This window comes from Callithrix jacchus, chromosome 8, assembly GCF_049354715.1.
Source record: "Callithrix jacchus isolate 240 chromosome 8, calJac240_pri, whole genome shotgun sequence".
In the NCBI taxonomy this organism is placed as follows: Eukaryota; Metazoa; Chordata; class Mammalia; order Primates; family Cebidae; genus Callithrix; species Callithrix jacchus.
The window spans coordinates 38,125,898-38,153,381 of record NC_133509.1 but is presented as its reverse complement, the minus strand read 5'-3'; the positions used below and the strand labels follow the sequence as shown (position 1 = coordinate 38,153,381).

At 38.7% G+C, this 27,484-nt stretch overlaps 2 protein-coding genes across 5 annotated transcripts in view; one reads left to right on the top strand and one right to left on the bottom strand.

Annotated features, from left to right (window-relative positions):
• USP50 (ubiquitin specific peptidase 50) overlaps positions 1 to 9,850 on the top strand; it is a 39,585-nt gene extending 29,735 nt beyond the window's left edge. Inside the window, 2 exon segments of the mRNA XM_078333168.1 lie at positions 9,528 to 9,610; positions 9,612 to 9,850. Coding sequence (XP_078189294.1) covers positions 9,528 to 9,610; positions 9,612 to 9,711 — 183 coding nt within the window. The 3' untranslated portion in view covers positions 9,712 to 9,850.
• Positions 9,851 to 10,544: 694 nt separating this feature from the next.
• The window catches only part of USP8 (ubiquitin specific peptidase 8), an 82,004-nt gene continuing 65,064 nt past the window's right edge, over positions 10,545 to 27,484 (bottom strand). For all 4 annotated transcript variants that reach the window (XM_035259635.3, XM_078334231.1, XM_002753479.7 and 1 more), the window contains 9 exons: positions 26,113 to 26,199; positions 20,093 to 20,173; positions 19,176 to 19,438; positions 16,655 to 16,867; positions 15,280 to 15,490; positions 13,628 to 13,864; positions 12,815 to 12,957; positions 11,566 to 11,698; positions 10,545 to 11,397 (listed from right to left, as the gene is read on the bottom strand). In XM_035259635.3, coding sequence (XP_035115526.1) covers positions 11,212 to 11,397; positions 11,566 to 11,698; positions 12,815 to 12,957; positions 13,628 to 13,864; positions 15,280 to 15,490; positions 16,655 to 16,867; positions 19,176 to 19,438; positions 20,093 to 20,173; positions 26,113 to 26,199 — 1,554 coding nt within the window. In that variant the 3' untranslated portion in view covers positions 10,545 to 11,211. The remainder of the gene's footprint in view (positions 11,398 to 11,565; positions 11,699 to 12,814; positions 12,958 to 13,627; positions 13,865 to 15,279; positions 15,491 to 16,654; positions 16,868 to 19,175; positions 19,439 to 20,092; positions 20,174 to 26,112; positions 26,200 to 27,484) is intronic.

The following is a 27,484-nucleotide window of genomic DNA, read 5'->3' as shown; positions in this document are numbered from 1 at the left end:
AGGGTTTCACCATGTTGGCCAGGCTGGTCTCTTTGGCCAGTCTGGTGTCAAACTCCTGACCTCTTGATGCGCTCGCCTCAGCCTTCCAAAGTGTTGAGATTACAGGCATGAGCCGCCGAGCCTAGTGTCGTTTTTTTTTTTTTTGAGACGGAGTTTCGCTCTTGTTACCCAGGCTGGAGTGCAATGGTGTGATCTTGGCTCACCGCAACCTCCGCCTCCTGGGTTCAAGCAATTCTCCTGCCTCAGTCTCCTGAGTAGCTGGGACTACAGGCATGTACCACCATGCCCAGCTAATTTTTGTATTTTTGGTAGAGATGGGGTTTCACCATGTTGATCAGGATGGTCTCGATTTCTTGACCTGGTGATCCACCCGCCTCGGCCCCCCAAAGTGCTGGGATTACAGGCGTGAGCCACCGTGTCTGGCCTGTGTTGTTGTTTTTTAATCTATTTATACTTAAGATAATAATTGTTAAGTAGGGATTTGCTACTGCCATTTTGTAATTAGTTTTCTGGTAATTTTGTAGAGCCTTTGTTTCTTCCTCTCTTGCTGCTTTCCTTTGTGATTTGATAGTTTTCTGTGGTGATATTATTTGAATCCTTTCTTTTTTTATTTCATTTTAGGTTTTGGGGTACACGTGAAGAACATGCAAGATAGTTACATAGGTACACATGTGGCAGTGTGATTTGCTGCCTTTCTCCCCTTCACCTGTATCTGGCATTTCTCCCCATGCTATCTCTCCCCAACTCCCCACCCCCCGCTGTCCCTTCCCTATTTCCCCCCAACAGACCCCAGTGTGTAGTGCTCCCTGGTCATTAGAGAAATGCAAATATAGCCATTAATATATATTAAATATATATATCAAAAATATATTTATAATATTTATTTTTAATATATATTAAAATATTTATAATACACATATTTTAAATATATTATACATATATTAAATATATATATTAAAATATATTTATATTTATTATCACAATTGAGAGAGTAACCTATCCTGTTTTTTCTCAGACTGCCCTTTTCTGTTTTGGGGATCAGCCTTATTAGAATAAGTCTCATACCCTGGGCACAGTGGCTAATGCCTGTAATCCCAACACTTTGTGAGGCCAAGGCAAGTGGATCACCTGAGATCAATTGTTCAAGACCAGCCTGGCCAACATAGTGAAATCGCGTCTCTACTAAAAATACAAAAATTAGCCAGGCATGGTGGCCCACACCTGTAATCCTGGCTACTTGGGAGACTGAGGCAGGAGAATACCTTAAACCCAGGAGTTGGAGGTTGCAGTGAGCCAAGATTGTGTCACTACACTCCAGCCTCGCAACAGAGCAAGACTGTGTTACAAAAAAACAAACAAACAAAACCCAAAAACCAAGCCTCAAAAAGTGAGTTTGTCACTCTTTTCTCTGGCACAGATTATATACAAAAAAAATCTATTTGTTAAAAATCAGGTAGAATTTTTTAAAATCTGGTAGAATTAAACAGGAAAATCATCTGGTCTTGGAATTTTGTTTTTCTTGGTGGGTAGATTTTAAAATACTGACTCTGGCTGTTTTAGCCATTATAGGTCTGTTCATAATTTTGATTTCTTCATGTTTTTGTTTTTGTTCTTTTTTTTTTTTTTTTGAGACGGGAGTTTCGCTCTTGTTACCCAGGTTGGAGTGCAATGGCGCAATCTCGGCCCACCACAACCTCCGCTTCCTGGGTTCAGGCAATTCTCCTGCCTCAGCCTTCTGAGTAGCTGGGATTACAGGCACCTGCCACCGTGCCCAGCTACTTTTTTGTATTTTTAGTAGAAACAGGGTTTCATCATGTTGATATCTTGACCTCGTGATCCACCCGCCTCGGCCTCCCAAAGTGCTGGGATTACAGGCTTGAGCCACCGCACCCGGCCCGATTTCTTCATGTTTTTAAAAAAAATAACTTTTTTTTTTTCACACTGGGTCCCTGTTTCTCAGGCTGAAGTGTAGTGGTGCACAATCTCTGCTCATTGCAACCTCTGCTTCCTGAGCTCAAGTGATTCATCTCAGCCTTCTGAGTAGTTGAGACCACAGGCACATGAAACCATGCCCAGCTAATTTTTAAAAATATTTTTTAGGTGGGAGTGGTGGCTCACACCTGTAATCCCAGTACTTTGAGAGGCTGAGGCAGGCGGATCACAAGGTTGGGAGATCAAGACCATCCTGGCTGACATAGTGAAACTCTGTCTCTACAAAAATACAAAAATTTTCTGGGTGTGGTGGCATGTGTCTGTAATCCCAGCTACTTGGGAGGCTGAGGTAGGAGAATTATTTGAACCTGGGAGGCGGAGATTGCAGCGAGCCGAGATCTTGCCACTGCACTCCAGCCTGGGGACAGAGCAAGACTCCATCTCAAAAAAAAAACAATTTTTTTTTTGTAGAGACATGGTTTCCCCATGTTGCCCAGGCTGGTCTTAAACTACTGGGCTCAAGCAGTCAGCCTGCCTTGGCCTCTCAAAGTGCTGGGATTACAGGTGTGAGACACTGCCCTCAATCAAAAATAAACTTTACTGAAGTGAAACATATATACAGGAAGGTACACAAACCATTAGGATAAAACTTGATGGATTTTCAAGTGAATATACCCATGTGACCAGAACAGAGTTTAAACAGAACGTTACAGCACCCTAGATGCACTTGTACCTGCCTTTGAGTCCGGAAAACCACTGACTTCTGGCGGGACAGATTTATAGATTTTTGCCTGATTTTATGTTCATTTAAATGGAATTGTACAGTATATCCTCTTTTGTGTCTGGATCCTTTCATTCAAAATTATGCAATGTTCATATTGTATGTATTATAACTGATTCATTCTCATTGCTGTATAGTATTCCATTATATGAAAATACTACAGTTTAGTAATTCATCCTACTATTCGGGCGCTTTTGGGTAATTACTAGCTTTTGACTGTTGCAAAGCGTTGCTATAAACATTCTTGTTTTTTGGTGAACATATGTACACAGTTCTTTTGAGTACATACCTAGGAGTATAACTCCTGGTTAGGGATATGCATATATCTGGCTTGAGTGCACTCTGTCGGTAGCTTTCCAAAGTGACTGTACCAATTCATACTGCACCAGCAATGACTGGAAGTTTCAGTTGCCTTAAATCCTTGTTAACACTTGGTAGTCTTTTGTTCATTTCGTTTTGGCCCTTCTGGTTGTCCATATAGTAGAATGGCATTGTGGTTTAAATACTTACTTAACTTTGTATATTTTCTTTTGCAAAATGACTAAACAAGTCTTTTGTTCATTTTCCTATTATGTTACCTGCCTTTTTCTTATGGAATTGTAGTTCTTTTTAAATCTTGGGTATACGTTTTAAAATTAACCTTCTTTCACTCTGTGGCTGATTCTTCACTCTTTTTTTTGAGACAGAGTTTCACTCTTGTTGCCCAGGCTGGAATGCAACGGTGCTATCTTGGCTCATTGCAACCTCCACCTCCCAGTTTCAAGAGATTCTTCTGCCTCAGCTCCCGAGTAACTGAAATTACTGGCATGTACCACCACACTTACTAATTTTTTTTATTTTTAGTAGAGACAGTGTTTCGCCATGTTGGCCAGGCTTGTCTTGAACTCCTGACCTCAGGTGATCCATCATCTCGGCTTCCCAGACTGCTAGGATTACAGGTGTGAACCACCATGCCTGACTGATTCTTCACTTTTTTTTTTCCCCCAAGATGCGTGTTGTTCTGTTGCCCAAGCTGGAGTGCAAAGGTATGATCTTGACTCACTGTAACCTCTACCTCCCAGGTTTAAGAAATTCTCCTGCTTCAGGCTCCCAAGTTACAGACTCACGCCACCATGCCCGGCTAATTTTTTTGTGTTTTTAGTAGAAACGGGATTTCATCATGTTGGCCAGGCAGGTCTCAAACTCCTGAGCTCGTGATCCGCCTGCCTCAGCCTCCCAAAGTGCTGAAATTACAGGTGTGAGCCACCATGCCCAGCCCATTCTTCACTCCTTTTTTTTTTTTTTGAGATGGAGTTTTTGCTCTTGTTGCACAGGCTGGAGTACAGTGGCGTGATCTGGGCTCACTGCAGCCTCCACCTCCCGGGTTTAAGTGATACTCCTGCCTCAGCCTCCTGAGTAGCTGGAATTACAGGTGGGCGTCAACACACCCGGCTAATTTTTGTATTTTTAGTGGAGATTGGGTTTTGCCATTTTGGCCAGGCTGGTCTGGAACTCCTGACCTCAGGTGATCTACCTGCCTCGGCCTCCCAAAGTGAGCCACAGTGCCTGGCTGATTCTTCATTCTTAGTGGTAAATTTTGATGAGTAGAGTTTTTTATTTTAATGTAGTCCATTTGTTCAATTTATTTTTCTTTGTTGTTTGTGGGGTTTTTTGTGCGTTTTGTTTTAGAGGTGGGGTCTTGCTATGTTGCCCAGGCTGGAGTACAGTTGCTATCACAGGTGCAATCACAGTGCACTACAGTTTGAACTCCTAGACTCAAGAGATCATCCTGACTCAGCCTCCTGAGTAGTTGGGACCTCAGGCTTGTGTTGCTGCACCTGGTGTGTTCTGTTTAATAAATGTTTGTTAGCTGGACATGGTGGCTCACACTTGTAATCCCAGCACTTTGGGAGGCTGAGAGGGGTGGATCACCTGAGGCCGAGAGTTCGAGACCAGCCTGACCAACATGGAGAAACCCTGTATCTACTAAAAATACAAAAAAAAAATTGGCCAGGTGTAATCCCAGCACTTTGGGAGGCCAAGGTGGGTGGATCACAAGTCAGGATATTAAGACCATCCTGGCCACCATGGTGAAACCCCATCTCTACAAAAAATAAAAATACAAAATACAAAAAATTAGCCGGGTGTGGTGGCACATGTCTGTAATCCCAGCTACTTGGGAGGCTGAGGCAGAAGAATCATTTGAACATGGGAGGCGGAGGTTGTGGTGAGCTGAGATCATGCCATTGCACTCCAGCCTCGGCAACAAGAGCTAAACTCCATCTCAAAAAAACCCAAAAACATATAAAACATGAATGTTTTTAGTCCTTTTAGCCTGCTATACCAAAATACCATAAACTGAGTAATTTATAAACAACAGAGAATTCTCACAATTCTGGTAGTTCATAAATCCAAGATCATGGCGCCTGCAAATTCAGGGTGAGGGCCTGCTGCCTGTTCATAGATGGTACCTGCTCTCTGCGTCCTGATGTGATAGAAGGGGTCTCTCTTACAGGGCCAATAATCCCATTCATGAAGGCTCTGCCCATGACCTAATCACTTTGCAAAGGCCCTACATCCTAATGCCACCTAATCACATGGTGATTAGGTTTCAACATGTGAATTTTGGAGGAGAAACATTTGGATCAACACAGATGTCATGAAGCATAATAATAAGTGAATACTTATGAAATCATCATCCAATTTAAGACCTTAAATATCACCATACAGTTGCATTTATCTGTATACCCTTTCCCTTATTATTCCTTGCCTTTACCTTTGAGGTTACTCTATCCTGAATTTAATGCTTAGCTTTCCCTTATGTGTTTAATGTCATTTTATTATATATCTCTCTAAACAACATAGTTTAGTTTCTTTTAAAACTTTATTAAAATGTATTACATTTAGACTTTTGAAAGTTACTTTTTCATTAAATATTTTATTTTTACTTATTTTTTGAGACAGTGACTCACTCTGTCACCCAGGCCAGGCTGGAGGGCAGCGGTGCAATCTCTTACTGCAGCCTCTCCTCCTCAGTTCAAATGATTCTTGTGCCTCTGCCTCCCAAGTAGTTGTAGTTGGGACTACAAGTGCCTGCCACCATGCCTGGCTAATTTTTTTGTATTTTTAGTAGAGAGAGAGTTTCATTTCACCGTGTTGGCCAGGCTGGTCTCAAACTCCTTACCTTAAGTGATTCACCTACCTGCCTCAGCCTTCTAAAGTGCTGGGATTACAGGTGTGAGGTACCACACCTGGCCTACTTTTTCTTATTCTTTTTTCTTTCTTTCTTTTTTTTTTTTTTTTTTTTTGAGATGAAGTCTCACTCTATCGCCCAGGCTGGAGTGCAGTGGCGTGATCTTGGCTCACTGCAACCTCCACCTCCCACGTTCAGGCAATTCTCCTGCCTCAGCCTTTTTTTTTTTTTTTTTTTTTTTTTTTTTTTTTTTTTTTTTCCTGAGACAGAGTCTCCCTCTGTGGCCAGGCTAGAGTGCAGTGGCACGATCTCAGCTCCCTGCAAACTCTGACTCCCTGGTTCAAGCAATCTTCTGCCTCAGCTTCCCAAGTAGCTGGGATTACAGGCACGTGCCACCAGGCCCAGCTAATTTTTGTTATTTTTTTTTTTTAGTAGAGATGAGGTTTCACCATGTTGGCCAGGATGGTGTTGATCTCCTAACCTCACAATGCACCCGCCTCAGCCTCCCAAAGTGCTGGGATTACAGGCGTGAGCCACCACGCCCAGCCACGGGGTTATTTCTGAGGCCTCTGTTCTGTTCCATTGGTCTTTATCTGTTTTGGCCATGCTGTTCTGATTACTGTAGCCTTGTAGTATAGGTTGAAGTCAGGCAGTGTGGTGCCTGCAACATTTTATTTTTTTCTTTTTTGCTTAGGATTGTCTTGGCTATGCAGGATGTTTTTTGGTTCCATAGGCAGTTTAAGGTGGTTTTTTCCAATTCTGTGAAGAAAGTCAATGGTAGCTTGATGGGGATAGTATTTAATCTATAAATTACTTTGGGCAGTATGGCCATTTTCATGATACTGATTATCCCTAACAATGAGCATGGAATGTTTTTCCATCTGTTTGTGTCCTCTGTTACTTCCTTGAGCAGTGGTTTGTAGTTCTCCTTGAAGAAGTCCTCCACATCCCGTTAGTTGTGTTCCTAGGTATTTTATTCTTTGTAGGAATTGCGAATGGGAGTTCACTCATGATTTGGCTGTTTGTCTGTTATTGGTGTATAGGAATGCAGCTGTGAATTCAGCTGTAAACCCATCTGGTCTTGGACTGTTTTTGGTTGGTAGGCTATTAATTGCTGTCTCAACTTCAGACCTTGTTATCGGTCTATTCAGGGAATTTGGCTTCTTCTTGGTTTAGTCTTGGGAGGGTGTAAGTGTCCTGGATTCCTTTTTTGGAAGGATTTTCATATCTCTATCCCCTTCACGTCTGCTCTTAGTTATTTCTTCTGCTAGCTTTTGAATTTTTTCTTACTCCTCTAGTATTTTGCTTTTCTTAATTGAATTATATCACACTATTTTGGGCATTGTATTTTTAATGTAAGGAAGCATGTCAGCTTAAAGTCACATGGCAAGGATCAGGACCAGAATCTTACCTTGCTATATGTATGTTGCTTGATACAGAGTTTTGCTCTTGTCCCCTAGGCTGGAGTGCAATGTTTCAATCTTGGCTCACTGCAACCTCTGCCTCCTGGATTCAAGTGATTCTTCTGCCTCAGCCTCCCAAGTAGCTGGGATTATAGGCACACGCCATCACTCCCAGGTAATTTTTGTATTTGTAGTAGATACAGGGTTTCACCATGTTGGCCAAGCTAGTCTTGAACTCCTGACCTCAAGTGATCTGCCCATCTCGGCCTCTCAAAGTGCTGGGATTACAGGTGTTAGCTGCCACGCCCAGCAGAACCTTGATCTTTTAAATGTGAATTTCAGATATTTCTATGACCTGTAAGGGGAGAGGTGGGGAAGATGAAGGTTGAAGGGATTATTGAATAAGTAACTATCTGTACTAGCTACTCAATACATGAGTTATTTGATAATAGCTATATAAAACAAGCCTTATTCCCATGTTAATAAATGAGAAATTGAAGCTCAGAAAGGTTAAATAATTTTGCTAAGATCACTATGTGACCCAAATTCCAGTTGAAATTGCCTAGACAAATCCATTTTCAAGCAGGGCGCAGTGGTGTATGTCTGTAGTCCTAGCTATTTGTGGTCTGAGGTGAGAGGATTGCTTGTGCTTAGGAGTTCACGTATAGCTTTGGCAACATAGCAAGAACCTGTTTCTAAAAATAAATAGGTTGGGCGCAGTGGCTCATGTCTGTAATCCCAGCACTTTGGGAGGGAGGCCAAGGCACGTGGATCACTTAAGGTCAGGAGTTCAAGACCAGCCTGGACAACATGGTGAAACTGTCTCTACTAAAAATACAAAAAAATTAGCTGGATGTGGTGGTGTGTGCCTGTAATCCCAGTTACTTGGGAGGCTGAGGCAGAGGCAGAATAGCTTGAACCCAGGAGGCAGAGGTTGTGGTGAGCTGAGATCATCCCACTGCACTCCAGTGTGGCAACAGAGCGAGACTCCCTCTCAAATAAAAATGAACAAACAATCCATTTTCTTCCCTCTACACCAGAGGTCAGCAAACTTATTCTGTTAAAGGCCAAATAGTAAATATTTTAGGCCTCGTAAGCCATAGAGTATCTGCTGCAACTATTCAGTTTTCCTGTTGTAGCGTTAAAGCAGCCACTGAAAAGTGTAAACAAATGAGCATGGCTGTGTTCCCATAAAACTTTAAGGACAGTGACATTTGAATTTCATATAATTTTCACATGTAACAATACTATTATTACTTGGATCTTTCCCCCAACCATACAAAAATATAAAACCCATTGGTAATGCATGGGTCTTGCATAAACAGCCTGGAATTGACACATGGGTCATGGTTTGCTGACCCCTCTTGTACACCATAACATCTTCTTGGAAGTACACCTCTCTTAGGCCTTTGTTCCAAACAATACTGGTTAGGAAAGACATGGAAAGAAGAAAATGAGACACATTATTTTTTGTACGCTATAGGTGATTGAGGGGTTGTTGCTACATAGCCCCCTCAATTAATGCTGTAGGAGTCTTATTCTAACAATAAATGTTAGAATATGCAGTTGGGAGTCTTATTCTAATGTTAAATGTCTCTTTTGTGGCTTATCCTAACCTTAAAATTGTAAATTCATTTAAGAAAGATGGCTTTTTTTTAAGACAGAGTCTCACTCTGTCACCCAGGCTGGAGTGCAGTGGTATAACCATGTCTCTCTGTAGCCTCAACCTCCCAGGCTCAAGAGCTGGGAGTACAAGGTGTGCACCACCATGACTAATCTTTTTTTTTTTTTTTTTTTTGGATACGGGTTCTCGCTATGTTGCCCGGGCTGGTCTTGAACTCCTGGACTCAAGTATTCTGCCTGCCTCAACCTCCCAGTGTTGGGATTACAGGTGTGAGGCACTGTACCTATCTTCTTACTGTAAAATTTCCTTTAATGCTTCATAGTTGGTGTATAGTAAGTGCTAACTAAATATTCACTGATAAGCATTGATCAGATGCTGCCAAATACTGTCTTTATTCACAGATGATAGTCAATGGGCAAAACATATAAGCAGTTACAATGATTTGAGAAGCAGTATAGCAGTCAGGCTATATGCATGATTTAACAACAAAATTATCACTTCCTTTTAATTTAGTCTAAGGGATAATTTAAAAAGCATTTCTTGGCCCTATCATTTCAGTTCCAGTTGTTATTATGTGTAAGTGAACACTAAGTTTGACATTCCTTTCTCTCACAGAACCATTTTGGTGATCTAGATGGTGGCCACTATGCTGCTTTCTGCAAGAATTCGGTCACACAGGCCTGGTATAGCTTTGATGACACGAGTCGGTGAGATTCCAGGTACTTCCGTTCAAAACACTACAGCTGATCTCCTGTTCTACAGCTGTCAGCCCTTTTCCATACTGATACAAAAGTGTTAAAAGCCAGGAAAATGGTGTTTCTGGAACACTGCAAAACAAGCAGTCAGCATGTGGTGGTAGAGTTTTGTCATTAAACTCTTACAACGTACTTGCATCAACATTTTTACGTCTTTCGGGAATGTTATACAACCTTTTATCTTAAGTCTGTCACCCAGAAGATGGGTCCTGGTTCACTGAAAAAGGCAGTGTGAAGATAATGCAATGCTAATGGACAGAGGCCTTCAAAACACTGCAGATTATTACATAATGAGTTCAGGTTTCAAAATTCAGTGTTTATCAGAAAATATCTCATATATAGTAAACAAATTATTTTCCAAAGATACTTCAATAATTTTTATTCAAATGGCTCTGTGAGTTTAAGAATGTGATCTGCATATATCTGATACAATAATTTAGCCAATAAGTAAGTGGTAAGTTTCTTAGACTAACTAACTGTAAAACATGAAGCTTTCAGCTTCACAATCTGAACCCCATCCTTTCATCTTCTCCCTGAAAGCCTGCTAATGGTGATCTCTTTCTGAAGTACTTTTAGAATCTTATTTTATATAGAGTGTTTTATTGGCTACACATATAGCTGAGTCCCTTGGTTTAATATATCACTCTGTGAAGATGTGGTTTATAATGCAGTTCACTTTGCAATCATGCCTGATGCCTAGCATTTTTACCTTAATATGTAGAATGAATATTCTCAATATATGAGAATACTAGTCTTGAAAGAATGGCTCTGGGTGTTATATAGCACATGTGTGTGTATAAAATCTATGGTTTTACATACATAGATACACTGTATTTGATAATATAATATTAAAGAAAAAACACACGGTTGTCAATTATTTTTCTCATTAAGATTTTAATGTAGCTGTAAATGAATTTTCATTTTAAAAAAATTAAAGAAAGTTTCCATTTATTTTTTTTTAGAATAAAGATTTAGTGCACAAATACAGCCCAAAGCCAACAGAAAAATAGCTCTGTCCTGTCGTTTCCCTAAGAAAGCAATGCAGTTACTCAAAATAGGCTGAAAGAAAAAAAAAAAAAGTAATCCTCTGAGTTCTAGTTTTCAGAAAAGGACCACATGTTAAACTATGTACATTGATTTGATGTGCAAGTATGCAATAAATATGTACACATACATTCCTATCTGCTTTACATCATTCTAGAGTATATCAAGATGGGATTTAGAAATGTGAAAAGGAAAAACAAGGATACAATGGTTTTTAGACCAGCAGAATAATAATGCTTAGCTAGTTAATTATTTTAACTTTGGAGCAGACTAAAAAAATTGTTTTGAAATAAATGGTACCTGTGAGTGATGCTTACTGCAATACTTGTTAAATGTTATTTGTCAGCACTGACCGGAATTATATAGTGCTAATAACATAGCTCCCACTGTCCTAGAATTCCTCTAAATGGCCAGCTATAGCTACCATTATCTTGATAAGCATTTCAAGAGTTGTGTTGCTGAGCCTTTTAAAAGATAACTAGTTTATAACCTATGCCTCCTTATGTGGCTACATCAGTTACTCGTGGTCCCAAGGAAGTGTAAAAGAGGATATAAGCTGCTGAAGATTTCACAGAAGAAACAGAGATATCGGAAACTTCGTGATCATCAAACTTAAACCACCGTTGTCTTGCTGCATTTTTACAATAGGCTGTGTAGTGGCCTCCATCCAGCCCGCCGTAGTGATTCTGTGCCAAACAGGATAGAAAATCAATTCAATTTAAATTGTTATTTAAAATATGCCAATAGTTTCAAAGCTTTATGTTCTTACTCTCCCATGAGGTAGGAAACCACTTGAAACTTCTTATTTTAACTTGCTTTGAAACAAATAGTCTTCAGTTCAAAGAGATACTTACTGAAACAGAAAACAAATTGTATTTCTTCAGATTGTTCTTTGGACCAATAACATACTGTGACAAGTCAAGATTTTCTAAGGGAAAGTCCACAGATGTCTGTAATTTTTGTTTCCACCTGCCATCATAGGAAAAACTGCAGAACAAAACGTTACAATTATACTGACAGAGAAAGATACTAGGATGAATCCTCATTCATTAACATCCAGAATTGTAGAGGTAGAACTACACTCTGGTCCAGCTACAACTGCTACATGAGTCTTCTACAAAGGTAAGACCCGCATGTTTATAATGCTGATCACCACAAAAGCAAAGAATGAAAGTCAGAAATTGACAGTAGGGAGACTATTGACTAAAACAATGGCATTCATTCCATTCTGGCATATTCTGCTCCTTTAAACATCAAAATAATGATATATTGGTTGGTGTAATATGGTTATTTCAGAATTTTAAAAAATATTCAGCATTAAAAATTTTAACAAATGTGTAATCACTTATAGAATGTTTATGCCTCCACAATTCTGAAATAAGACAATGGTAAAAACTAGCTTTTGTTAGAAAGCTTTTGTTTTTTTTAATCTTAATATAAGATAAAACATTTTTAACAAATGCTTTGACACAAAAATTACAGTTCTCAATAAAAAAGTGCAACTTTAAAGTTTTTCAAAAAATCAACTCTGAGTTCTCACCTCACAGATGGATTACATGAAGACAAAAGAATCAGCAAAAGAAATAGTTTGTGTTTTATAACTCTTGTCATTATTCCTTCTATTATAGGACTAGATCTTTTCCATCAATTGGAAAATCTGGACAAAATTATTTCTGCACTTAATGGAATTTATCATTAACATATTTTATCTTTAAAATTATACTTTAAAAATTATAAATTTCATTTAACACATGGCTATGCTTAGTCTGCTGTTTGAATTTTTGATTTCATGTGCTAATTTGTGTTTGAATTATATGTATAATTTTTTATACATTTTTACTTAATGCTTTGTAATTATTTAAAATTATGTCTGAAACGCAATGATCATAAGAAATGACATGAACTAGTGGTACTGTCATTTTCCTATGGTATTGAAAACACTGAGATGAACTAACATTTCTGCTTTATCTCCCTAGATCTACTGTAACCAGATAATTGTTCTTTGTTACGAACCCATGGCAGGCAGTACAAGTATAAATTATACAGGACTTAGAATTTCTTCATTTAATTTCACTGAACAGGAAGAAAAACTTTTTCCTTTACCGTTTCAGATGCACTAAAAGCACAGGTGGTAACTTCCAGATTTCTATCTTTTTTAGAGAATCCCGTCGAGCTCTGCAATGACTGCAGTAAAATCTGTTGTTATCTGTGAGTTTTTCTTCTTTGGAAAATAATCTAAGGCAATCCTGGCAGAAAAAAAACAAGTAGCAGATACTCATTAATTCATTTCTTCAACAGTGTCAAAGAGCATCTATTTAGTCACTCTGCAGGCACCAGTGATTCAATAAACTACACAGAAGAGTTCCTGCCCTCCCAAAGCTTGTGATCTAGTGAGGAGTGTAGACAAGTGAACAAAGACAGCACAGTGAGTGGTGAGTGCTATCTACAATGTGTTGTGACAGGACACAGGAAAGCCCCTAACCTGATCAATCAGGGAAAACCTGTTGGAGGAAATGATATTCTGGAGGTTTTTAAGACTAAAGGTATCAATAAGCTATTATATAAGAAACGTTGTTGATATACAGAAAATAGGACATTTACTTGCTATCCCCATGTAAAAAATGCTTATGAAAAGTAGGTCTAATTTGAAGTCAACAGACAACCTTCCAAATTGACTTATAAAACTTCTTAAAAACATATTAGCAATTCTGAAAGAATATTTAATAACGGTACTTTAAAAATTTTTCTAATTCTTTCTCATCTACATAGGCCTAATTATAAAACAGAATTTATATTGAGTTTTACCGATAAAATGTTTATAAGAGTAAAGACCAGAAATAAATTAAACAACATATATCTCTATATCCATATAAACAGCATTTTTATCCAATAAATCATTTTCTATCTTAAATTTACCTGTAATGTACATTTACTTGTGGATGCTAGCGGTAGAGACAAATACATGAAGGCCTCAAATGTCCTAGACTTTTTGTGACAGGTGAGGCACTGTACTGTAGATTTGAATTGACCCTGAAAAAGTGCAACAATTATAGACTCATTGAGCTGCTTGTGTTTCTGCCAGGCATGTTCTGCAGCTTTAAAGTCATCGAGATGATCATTATTTTCTTCTTTATATCTCTTCCGATTATCAGCCTGGAAATAAGATTATTTAAGCTCTATATTAATATCTCAAAAGACAATACTCAAATATAAAATGAAAGAATAAAAGTAAATGTAAACACTATGCAGATTTAGAAATACTTGTAGTTCTCACAAAAGAGTTGTGATCTCATTGAGTGTGGCAAAAATAATTCTAGCCAAAAATACTGAAAAAAACCCACTTTATCAAAGAATGTGACTTGCTGAAATTTCCCAAATTTTTATTTAAAAAGCTGAAAAGGGTCAGACCTGGTGGTTCATGCCTATCATCCCAGTATTCTGGTAGTCCAAGTCAGGAGGATTGCGTGGGGCCAAGATTTCGAGACCAGCCTGTGCAACGGTGAGAATCCCATCTCTAGCAGAAAAAAAGCTAAAAAGGTTGGTTTTGAAAAAAGATATCCTACATATAGCTGGGAATTAAGGCTACAACTAGACAGATAAAATTTTGTTGCTGTAACCTCATGATATGTATAGATACATATTTGTAAGTGTATTGTGCATATATATATATATATATATATTCGGTGGTAAGAATGGTGACCCCAAAAGCACATGTTAAAAAGTGCTTAAAAAAAAAAAAAAAGCTGTAATATACAAATGGAGGGTGGTCATTTATATATAGATACATGCCTCCATAATAACTAGTCACATGAGTCATTTGGTTACATGAAATAATTCTCTTTTTTGGCAGTGGGGGGGACAGAGTCTCACTCTGTTGCCCAGGCAACAGATTGTGCAGTGGTACAATCTCGGCTCACTGCAACTTTTGCCCAGGTTCAAGCGATTTTCTTGACTCAGCCTCCTGAGTAGTCGCGATTACAGGTGCGTGCCACTGTTTCTGGAAAATTTTTGTGTTTTTAGTAGAGATGAGGTTTCACCATGCTGGGCAGGCTGGTCTTGAACTCCTGATCTCACGTGATCCGCCAGCCTTGGCCTCTCAAATGCTGGGATCACAGACATGAGCCACTGCACCCAGCTGAGTAATTCTTATTTTAGAATAAACCATAAGAATAGGGCATGTTCCACTTTCAGCAAGGGAATGGGAAAAATAATAACATACATATATTACATATGTGAAATTATATAACAAAGATGCTCAAACTGTCTATAATCTTTTATAAGATCAATTGCTTATAATTTTACTTTCACATATGTGGGTCACAAACTCCAAAAACTGTTTTAACATTTGCAAATTTTTCAGCAATACTGCTTGTTAATTAGTAATACCAACTGTATATGCTTCAAATATTACAAAATTACCAGATGTTTTATAATTCTCTTATACAGTCATTATCTGAATAAACAAGTAGTGAACTGTCACCAACTAGAATTTTAAATTGCTATAAAAATACAGTGCTACAGAGCAACCCTAAACAGTCTCTGAAACTTAGAAAAATCAAATTTCTTACTTTATTTAGATCTTCATGGAGGCCATCCATTAGGAATAGAAGCAGTTCTTGTGAATCTTGCTGACTGTATCCTGCAAACTGGTCATTGATCTTCCCAATGGTGATTTTAAAGTCTTTTGGACTGATATATCTATACTGTCCTGTCCACAGGGCTTTCATGATTATACCAAATTCTTCTGCCACTTCACCTTTATGCCCCAATAAATTTGACCTGTGCAAATAAAAATTACAAAAGACAATAAAGGAAGTTTAAAAGTTAAGTAAGGCACAGTGGATTCAAGACATCATTCACAAATTGTAGCGCTACATTAAACTACATATTTACTTGCAGGCTTACCACCAGATTCTCATCTGAATCTGACTTGCTTACATCCCTTCAGCTTCCCTCTTTTGGCGGCAAGCCCTGCATGGTCTCATCAACAAACTCCAGTTAATGACAGTGAGGTTCTGCCTTCCAGCACTGCTCTCATCCTGTCTGTCCTTTACGAATCAGAGAAGGTTTTCTCTAGATTACTCTCTTTTTGTGAGATAGATAGGGTCTCACCCAGGCTGGTGGAGTACAGTGGCACAGTCATAGTTCACTGTAGCCTTGACCTTCTGGGCTCAGGTGATCCTCCCACCTCAGCCTCCCAAGTAGCAGGGACTATAGGCATGTGCCACAACACCTAACCAATTTTTGTAGCGACAGAGTTTTGCCTTGTTGCCCAGGCTGGTCTCAAACTCCTGGGTTCCAAGGGATCCACCCTCCTCAGCCTCCCTAAGTGTTAGGATTAGCAGTGTGAGCCAGAATGCCCAGCCTTCATTATTCCTACAAATAAAGATATTTTCCCCTTTCTAATTTGACTTCTCTGGTGCTGAATGGTAAGTATTAAGGTTTGAAAGGTAAAATAGGTTCTTGATGTCAACATGAAGTTATTCACATACTGTAGCCCTATACCGAAATGCTTATTTCTTCACAGGTTTATCACCAAATTCTTAACTAAATCTCAATTCAAAGATCCCAAAATTCAGGTGTTGCCAATGTGATAGGATTAAGAGACGGGCCTTTAAAGAGGTGACAGTGCCAAGAGGGCTGCCCTCCCTCGTAAATAGGATTAGGTGCTGTTATTAAAGGGCTTGACAGGAAGAGTTTCTCCTTTTGCACTTCGACCTTCTACCATGTGAGGATACAGCAAAAAAGCTTACCAGATGCCAGCATCTCGATGATGGCCTTCCCAGTCCAGAACTATGAGAAAATAAACTTCTGTTCTGTTCTTTACAAATTACCCAGTCTCATGTATTTTGTTATAGCAGCAGAAAACTAACAGACTAAGACGGTAAATACGGTTAGATCATCCTTTAGCATTATAATACAAAAAGTATGACGTTTATTTACCTGTTAATATCATCCTGATAACAGTTTCGGTTGAAATAATCAGCCAAATGTGGAGCATTACATAGGCACTGCAATATTGAGTTCATATAACAAGTATTTCCTAAGTTACGAAGTCCAGTGAGAGCTGGTCCAGAACCTCCAAAAACAGGATTGAGGTTCCGAATCTGAGAAGCAGAAAGCCTTGAGATCTCAGCTTTAGGGTAGCATGTTGGCCTGAGGAAGAAAAAGCATACAAGATGTCTTAAAATGCTGAGCGTCTTAAATTAAGGTTCTATACTATAAAAATGGCAGCAAACCTGTAGGACAGGCATCTTGTAAACAGTTAAAGTGTTAAATCATAAGGTGCTGGGTCTTCTAGGACATTTAATATTTAGGTCAACATTAGTCATACGACTAAGGTCTGAGACCTTTCCATGAAACACAAACCTTTAACCTTTAACCTCTTTTTGTTGTTGTTGAAATGGAGTTTCGCTCTTGTTGCCCAGTCTGGAGTGCAATGACGTGATCTTGGCTCACTGCAACCTCTGCCTCCTGGGTTCTAGCGATTCTCCTGCTTCAGCCTCCCTAGTAGCTGGGATTACAGGTGCCCACCAGCATGCCTAGCTAATTTTTTATATAATTTTTAGTAGAGATGGGGTTTCACTATGTTGGCTAGGTTGGTCTCAAACTCCTGACCTCAGGTGATCCACCCACCTCAGCCTCCCAAAGTGCTGGGATTACAGAAGGTTCTTTTAAACTCCTTTAAATGATCCCTGGAAGTCTGGCATTATAAAATGTTTGAACTAACCCAGAAAGCCAATGTGTGTTGACTATCCATGGATGGCTAGTCAAAAAACACAGTTCTGGCTGGGCGTGGTGGCTTATCTCTGTAATCCCGCCATTTTGGGAGGCTGAGATGGGCAGATCACCTGAGGTCAGGAGTTTCAGACAGCCTGCCCAACATGGTGAAACCGCGTATCTGTTAGAGATAAATACAAAAAGTAGCCAGGCGTGGTGGCACGCACCTATAGTCCCAGCTACTCAGGAGGCTGAGGCAGGACAATCGTGTGAACCCAGGAGGCAGAGGTTGCAGTGAGCTGAGTTCATGCCACTGCACTTTATCCTGGGTGACAGGGTGACACTCTGACTCAAAAAAAAAAACAAAAACAAAAACAAAAACAAAAAAGCAGTTCCTCATTTGCACTAAGGAGGAACAAACTTTTCAAAGTAGCCACAAACCATACTGGACAGCACAGATGGAGAACATTTCTGTCACCATGGGAATATCTACTGGACAGTGCTGGAGCAGAGAATGCCTTCTAGACTTTTTAATGTGGTATATTTGATTTATATATGGAACTACTAGAACTGCTATAGCATAAAGAAAATCTTAAGGGATAGGTCTTTTTTCTTAATTAATCCTTAACCTTCTTCCACCCCTAAAAGTAACACCGAGAATGAATTAAACTATATTTCAATCAGCTTTTCTCTACACGTGCTCAGTTGCATTTACTCATGTACTCTTTCTCTGTTCTATATATATAAAAATATATGAACAGCATGATAGTCCTTCAAGCACTGTCAAATTAACACACTTTACTAAGAATGATGATTCAAGAAGAAATTAAATCTCACTAGTTATTATAATGAACCCTAAAATCTGTAACAAGATTAAGAGAATTTTTAAAAGCTCCCTCGAATAAGTCCTCACCTTGCAGGTAAGTTCTCAGGAGGAAAAAATTTCAACTACTTTCTTAGAATGTGTTATGAAGGAGGCTTTAAGACAGCCCAATTAAAATTCCCTAGCAAATACAAAAGTGTGTATAATAAATGGGGGGAAAACCCCATTTATTTATATTTCCACCTATTTGCCCCCTCCTCCCAAAAAAGTAAAAATTAAAATAGTACACAGACTTGAAAATCATCTCCTCATAGACCTATCAGTCATAAGCTAAGAAGATTCCAAAACAGATAAAGCCAGAACTATAGTTAAATGAGAACCTATTTTGGGAAACTTAATGAACTTATTGGTCACTATTTTTATGAACAGAATAGCAAAAATACAATAAAGGAAAAAAGAACAGAATAAGGATTAGAGGCTGATATACTAAAATGCTTGTTATTTTAATACCAGAGGAAAACTTTGCTCACATTATTGGCTAAGGAAAAAAAAAGTTTGGAACTTGAGTGCTGCAACAAGATAAGCTCAATAACCCTGTAAATTATGGTCCTCAAAGGGAGATTCAAGGGCCATAGGAGGTCTATGAAAAACGTGAGGGGACTGGCATGCCGTTGTAAAACACAACAATGTTATTATTTACATTAACACTTCAAATAATCCTCTCTGGTATGATATTAAGTGAGCACTTGGGAGGAAAACCAACAACATTTTCTCTATTCTTTCTCTGTGGTAAATAGTAATGGCTGGTATAGATATCCACAGAAATTTCTGACTCCCTGACACTAATATGCTGCTAGAGTTAGAGTGGAAATGTTGAAATACAGCACATTATTTTAGTACTGGGAGTTAAGATAAACATACTTGTTTTCCCGATTAACTGTCGGCGTTACCATTGGCTTCCTCTTCTCTTCCTCTTGAATAGCCTGGGTTATATCTGGGGAGGAGTAGGAGCGCTTCAGTTTGGAAGGTTCTCTGTCCCGCTCAGCAGGAATCTGTGGCTTGGCTTTATGAGTGGGAGGTGTGGAAGGAGGTGCAGATGAAGGAGCCATTTCCGGTGGGTACATATGAACAGTGTTGGTGGGTGAATGATAATAACGAAAGGTTCCAGTGATTGGGTCAAGAAACTTAAAAAAAGAAAAAAAAATAGGTCAAAAAACAAAATAACCATTATATACACAAACAAATTACTCCAAAGTATTCTGCTAAATTTACTTTTGGATTAAAATAATTTGAATAAAATGGTGATAAACTTCAAAAGAAATTTAGGTTTTAAAGTAAAACACTCTTTTTTTTTGAGAGGGTCTTGCTCTGTTGCCAGGCTGGAGTGCAATGGCGCCATCTCGGCTCACCACAACCTCCACCTCCAGGGTTAAAGCAATTCTCCTGCCTTAGCCTTCTGAGTAGCTGGGACTACAAGTGTGTGCCACCACGTCCAGCTAATTTTTGTATTTTTAATAGACGGGGTTTCACATGTTGGCCAGGACGGTCTCGATCGTGATCTGCCCACCTCGACCTCCCAAAGTGCTGGGATTACAGGTGTGAGCCACCTCACCTGGCCGTTTCTAAATGACAAATGCCAGAATGCTCATATACTGTAGCCAGCATCTCAGGTTGGGTATTGAGAAATCTCACCCTGTTATAATTAGGGGGAAAACCCCATGTGCTCTGTAATGGAGAAATGGAATTAACTTTGCATTACAGAGTATGTAAAATAAACATGTTAAAAACATATTTTTTAGGAACACAGTGGTTATTTTACTGCTAAATTTGACTTTTACCTTGGCCCAGCCTGAAGGCAGTCCTGGTACGATCCTCCCCATTTCTTCACTTCTTGCTCTTGTCAAAGGTTCTCGTTGAGCCTAGTTTAAAAAAAAAAAATCTAACTTTTCAATTAAATTTTGTCATATAAAAACTTAAGCTACTTGTACCAAAGAATCAAAAATACCTTGCCTTGGCTGCCCTTAATATTTTAAAAAACAGATTCAAGATGAAAAACAATTATCTTTTTCTTAAAGCACAAATATTACTATACCACGGTGTTGTGGAGTATGTCTAAGCCTGTAATGATAGCAGGTGGCAAGGTGGTGGTAGATGGCTTCTGTGGTAGTTCATGGGGAGGAAGACAGTGGATCCAAGCAAATAAGAAAGGCCACAATTTTGGTTTTATAAAATTTTGCATCTCAAGCTATTTTTAGTCAATTTTAAAAAAAATTTTCCACAGTAAACGATTACATAAAATATAAACCTATATTCTTCAAGACTGAGTGTGCCCTTTCTCTGTATGCCAAGAGGTTTGAGTAGAGAACAGATGATATAGCATCCTAGCAAATGAATATTCATAAGAAAGGCTACAAAACTTCATTATCATGGGCTATTGTAAATCTACCTAAAGTCGTCTTGCTCTCCCAACATTTCTTCTTCTGTATTCATTCATTCCATAAAATACTGATGAAATGTTATGTAAGTAAAAACAAAGCAGCATATTGAGGCATCAACCTCAATATAACTGAATATGATACTTCCATTTCCTTTAAAAACTTATTAGTTACAGAAAACAAAAATGCCCGATGAACCACCCATTTCTATTTTTATGTTCTTCTTGTCTTAAAATATATACATTCTAGGCCAGCTCATGCCTGTAATCCAGCACTTTGGGAGGCCAAGGCAGGAGGATCTCTTGAGCCCAGGAGTTTAGAGATCAGCCTGGGCAACACAGACCGTGTCTCTACAAAAAATTTTTAAAAATTAGCCAGGCTTGGCCGGGTACAGTGGCTCACGCCTGTAATCTGTGCACTTTGGGAGGCTAACCTCAGCAGTTTGGATGGATGAGGCGGGCAGATCACCTGAGGTTAGGAGTTTGAGACCAGCCTGGCCAACATGGTGAAACCCCATCTCTACTTAAAAAGATACAAAAAGTAGCTGGGCATGGTGGTGTGTGCCTGTAATCCCAGCTACTCGGGAGCCTGAGGTAGGAGAATTGCTTGAATCTGGGAGGTGGAGGTTGCAGTGACCTGAGTTCATGCCACTACACTCCAGCCTTGGCAAGAGAGAGAGACTGAAAAAAAAAAAACAACCCCAAACAAACAAAAAAACCCAGGCAGGCCTGGTAGCATGCACCTGTGGTCCTAGCTACTCCAGAGGCTGAGGTGGGAGGATCACTTGAGGCCAAGTGATCAAGGCTTGAGCCCAGGAGGTCAAGTGAGCTATGATCATACCACTGTACTGCTGCCAGGGTGACAAATTCTGTTGAATACAAACATGTAATAAATAGAATCTGTGTGCTAGAAAAAAATTCTGTCAAAATGAAGTCAAATAGCACAACTATCCACATGCAAAAAGATAGACTCAGACCCTTATCATACTATATATAAAAATTAATTTGAGATGGCTCATACATCTAAGGATTAAAACTAAAACCTTAAGAAGAAAACATAAAAGAAAATCTTCATTACTTTATGACTCTGGGTTAGACAAAAATGTTCCTTAGACACAATACCAAAAGCATAATCCACATGAGAAAAATATGACAGAATAGACTTCCACAAAAACTTTTGTGCTTCAAGAAACTCCATCAAGAAAATGAAAATATAAGCCACATATTGGGAGAAAATGTTTGCAAATATCATTTGAAAAATCTTTAGAGATGGGGTTTCACTATATTGCTGAGGCTGTTCTTGAACCCTTGGCACAAATGATTCTCCTGCCTCAGTCTCCCAAGTAGCTGGGTCTGCAGGTGCGTGCCACCACACCTGTGCTTGTACTCGCACTGATGATGACCTTATAGATTTTAAAAACACTACCCTCAAGCATTTAGCACAGTGCTAGAGACACAGTAGTAGCTTAGCAAATAAGCTTTAATGGTGAGTAAATCTTGAGAAGGCTGAGCCTTCTTAATATCTGACAATTACCTTAAAATGTTATTTAATCAATACTTGTCTGTGGCATTTTACATAGAATGAGTGGAGAGTGGATTATACAGCTTGACATTTAAGAAAGCCGGAAGATATATTCAGTACTGTTGCTTCCTGAAGGGCAGAGATGGGGCAAGATGGCAGGTGGCCAACAAGAACAACTTTTGCTTTCCTTTCAATGTTGCCAAAGACCTTGGCTGTGGCTGGTGTGAAGCCCTGCTTAAAATGTCAGGTCCAGTAGGAATAGCTGCAAACCTCCATTTTAACTTTGTATTTTTTAGTTTTTAGTCTTCACTTTGTGGTTCCAGTCATCTAATCCCTACTCTTTCCCTCTAAAAGAACAGAAGAATGTCAGGAGAAGGCATGTCTATCTATCATCTATCTATCTATCTATCTATCTATCTATCTATCTATCTATCTATCTATCTATCATCTATCTATCTATCATCTATCTAATCTATCTATATCTATCAATCTATATATAATAATCTTCATTTTCTTTTATTGTTAACTCATTTTCAGCTCTCTTGGGTTTCACTTTTGGAGCACGGCTGTTTGACTAGGACTGAAGTTCTTTATTTTGAGACGGAGTTTTGCTCTTGTTACCCAGGTTGGGTGGAGTGCAATGGCATGATCTCGGCTCACCACAACCTCTGCCTCCTGGGTTCAGACAATTCTCCTGCCTCACCCTCCTGAGTAGCTGGAATAACAGGCATTCGCCACCATGCCCAGGTAATTTTTTGTATTTTTAGTAGAGACGGGGTTTCACCATGTTGACCAGGATGGTCTTGATTTCTTGACCTCGTGATCCACCCGCCTCGGCCTCCCAAAGTGCTGGGATTACAGGTGTGAGCCACCGCACCTGGCTCCTAGGGCTGAAGTTCTTAATCTCTGTCAGGCTTACATATCTTAAGAAATTTTCTTTTTTGTTCTTAGAAGAACATCAATAAAACATAATGTGGTTTTATTTTTTCTCTATTTTTATTTTTCCATAGGTTATTGGGGTATAGGTGATACTTGGTTACAATCTAAGTTTGTTTGTTTGTTTGTTTTCATGTGGAATCTCACTCTGTTGCCCAGGCTGGAGTGCAATGGTATGATCTTGGCTCACTGCAACCTCCACCTCCTGGTTTCAAGCGGTTCTCCTGCCTCATCCTCCCAAGTAGCTGGGACTACAGGGACATGCCACCATGCCTGGCTACTTTTTGTATTTTTAGAAGAGACAGGGTTTCACCAGGTTGGCCAGGCTGGTCTCAAACTCCTAACCTCAAATGGTCCTCCCACTTTTGCCTTGCAAAATGCTGGCATTACAGGCGTTAGCCACCGTGCCCGGCTATTAATAAGTTCTTTAGTGGTGATTTGTGAGATTTTAGTGCACCCATCACCTGAGCAGTATACACTGCACCCTATTTCTAGTCTTTCATCCCTTGCCCCCCCCACCCTTGCCCCTAGTCCTCAAAGTCCATTTTATCATTCTTACATAACATGGTTTTAATGGGTTATGTGTTATATTTAATGACTGGTTCCAGGACCTCCCTCCCATACCAAAATCTGAGGATGCTCAAGTCCCTTGAACCTGAGAGGTGGAGGTTACAATGACCTGAGTTCATGCCACTGGACTCAAGCCTGGGCAACAAAGCAAGACTCCAAAACAAAAAAACAAAAACAAAAACAACCCCAGCCAGGCCTGGTGGCATGCACCTGTGGACCTAGCTATTCTGGAGGCTGAGGTGGGAGGATCGCTTGAGTCCATTTGGTCAAGGCTTGAGCCCAGGAGGTCAAGTGAGCTATGATCACACCACTGTACTCCTGGCTGGGTGACAAATTCTGAGCATCCTCAGATTTTGGTATGGGAGGGAATTCATCTTAGATCTAAACAAATAAATTCTATAAATCATTTGACTTCTGTAGTTAATGAACATTTTTTGTATAAATATTAATGGATTTGTTCTTGCTGTGGCTCTTTAACTATTGCAGTGAAAAATAAGAAAATTGTGAATTCAGTCATTCTGGCCTTAATATATTTTATGCCATTTTTCCTCCTGTTTGAGACAGGGTCTCACTCTGTTGCCCAGGCTGGAGTGTAGGAGCATGATCACAGCTCATTGTATCCTTGATCTCCCCAGGATCAGGTGATACTCCCACCCCAGCTTTTGACTAGCTGGGACTACAGGCAGGTGCCACCATGCCCAGCTAATTTTTTATATTTTTTTCTAGAGACAGGGTTTCACCATGTTGCCCAGGCTGGTCTTGAACTCCTGGGGCTCAAGTGATCCATCTACCTCAGGCTCCCAAAGTACTGGAATTACAGGCATGAGCAACCATACCTGGCCCCCTTTTTTTCTCTTTCTGTGGAGAAATGGGATCTTGCTATGTTGCCAAGGCTGGTCTCAGATTTCTTCAATGGCAAAATACAGGAGAATGACTTAACAAAAATTTAACATGTTAAATTCACATAGATTTAGACTGGATATGCAGTTGGTCCTCCGTATTCATCAGTTCTGCATCTGTGAATTCAACCACCCTCAGATTGAAAATACTTGAAAAAAATTAATTCTGGCTGTAATGAACATGTACAGGCTTTTATTATTCCCTAAACAATATAGTCTAACATCTATTTTCATAGCATTTACATTGTATTAGGTATGTAAACTAGAGATTATTTAAAGTAATATGAGGATGTACATAGGTTATATGCAAACACTATACCATTTTATGTAAGGGACTTGAGCATCCTCAGATTTTGGTATGGGAGGGAGGTCCCGGAACCAATCATCTACAGATACCAAGGGACAACCATATATATATATCCCAGAGAAGACAGATCTATGGAGACAGAGAGTAGACTCGGTGTTGCCTGGGCTTTAGGGTAGACTAAATTGGGCATGGGGTCTTTTTGATGTGATGGCAATGTTCTAAAACTGGATTGTATTAATGGTTTCACAAATCTAAATTAATAAAAAAAATTCACTGAACTGCATGCTAAAAATAGGTGAATTTTAAATAAGAAAAAAAGGTGAATTTTATGGTATGCAAATTGTATCTCAATTAAGCTCTGAAAGAAAAACAAAGGCAAAGATGTCTTAAAGCCTATGTATTTTAAAAATTATGATGATATACACGTAACATAAAATTTACCATCTTAACAGTTTTTAGGTGCACTGGTTAGTGACATTAAGTATATTGCTGTGCCAACAATCTCCAGAACTCTTTTCATCTTGCAAAACTGAAACTCTGTACCTTCTGAACAATAACTCCCCATTTCCCCTTTCCCCAGCTACGACAACCACCATTCTACTATCTGTCTATATAAATTTGCCTACTTCACAAACCTCACAGAATTGGAATCATTCAGTATTTATCCCGTAACTGGCTTATTTCACTTAGCAAATGACCTCGAGGTTCATCCATGTTGTAATGTGTCAGAATTTCCTTCCTTTTTAAGGCTGAATAGTATTCCATTGTATGTACATATCACATTTGTTTATGCATTCACCTGCTGATGGACATCTGGGTTGCTTCCATTTTTCAGCTATTATGAATAATACTGCTAAGAGCATGGGGTACAAATACTTCTTGTTTGGAATCCTTTTGGATATATACCTTGAAGTAGAATTGCTAGATCATATGGTAAGGCCTAAATATTTTTTACTTTCATAAAATAGAATATGCTGTCAAACTTTAAATAGGAAGACAAACTCTATTTCCTTTAGCATATAAATGGATTGATCATGTAAAAACAAGCAAAAAAACAGCTACTAAAGATGGCAAAGATCCCATTACACTGTAGATCTCATGACAGAGGATGACAATGTGGTCAGATAATCACACAGTTATAATCCATTTTTGGTTTTTATTCCAGTTTTTTCCCTCAATGAACTACTTACTTTATTTCTTTCGGTATCGTCTGTATCCTCTCTAAAAGTTCCTGTCCTTAGAATTCCACTTTCTGGTTGTCCTTTAATCTTAAATGACTGTAAAATTATTAAAATTACATTAGTGAAAGAAAACTCTAACTCTCCTCCCAAAATAAAGCTACTAGCTAACACAACCAAATCTATGAGACTGAAACTGTAAAAGGAGACCTCTGAAAAGTTTATTGTATTTTATTGTCACATTCCAAATACTTAAAAAACTAAACAACACTGATGAATCAGTGAAGAAAAAAAGATGAAAATCAAAGTGGACTGTGAAGCACTGGTTCACACTACATGGCAGAGTATAAAATGCTGATCATTAATGTATACTCACCATGACCTCATTAGAACATTATTATTTTATTTAAATACTATTATGATTTTGGTTACCTTGAAAGGAGTTGTGTTTCAAAAAATATATATTCAAGAGAAAGAAGAAATTAAGAATTTTATACAGACCTATAGTCAAAAATACAAAATCCATATTTATATCTTCTTATAACCTCATAGATTCTTTTTAAAAACTTACTTTAGTTTTATATCTTATTTTAAAATAATTCTAAAAACTTTAAAATTAGTGATACTTTTAACAAAATTTATTCTAGAATAAATTACATATTTCTCCTACTTTTAAAGGAGCACACAAGGAATGTAATCTTTACTTAGATGTGTAGGAATATTTGGCACCTATAAACTAAATGACTCCTCAAATATGAATGATTTAAGTTCTAAAGACTGCATGCCTCTAGTATAGCAAGATAGAAAGGAAGTAGCTTTGGAATCTCACTGCCTATGTGATCTTAGGCAAATAACCTCTAAGCTTCAGTTTCACTTGTAAATTGAATACCATATGGGATTAGCATTAGGAGTAAATAAGATAATGTACTGAAAATACCTGGCATATACTAGCCACTCAATGAATAATACGTAAATTGTATGTTAAATAACAGCTCACATGTTTTGAGATCCTCCTGTGAATAAAGTTTAGTACATGGGCTTCATATTCCCAATGTGGAGTGTTAAGAAGGTTTTTGGATGGAAGCTATCTTTTTTAATAGCAGAGGTTGCCTTTATTGTGTTTGAGAAGTACAGAAATTGACATTCTGGGGCTGGGCACAGTGGCTCATGCCTATAATCCCAGCACTTTGGGAGGCTGAGATGGGTGGATCACCTGAGGTCAGGAGATCGAGACCAGCCTTATCAACATGGTAAAACCCATCTCTTGAAAAAAAAACGAAAGAAAGAAATTGATGTTCTGTAAAAATAGTATCCCACCTTCCATTAGAAGTCATTTTCACACTACTAAAAATGTTTTTTGCATTTATATATATGTAAAAAAGAC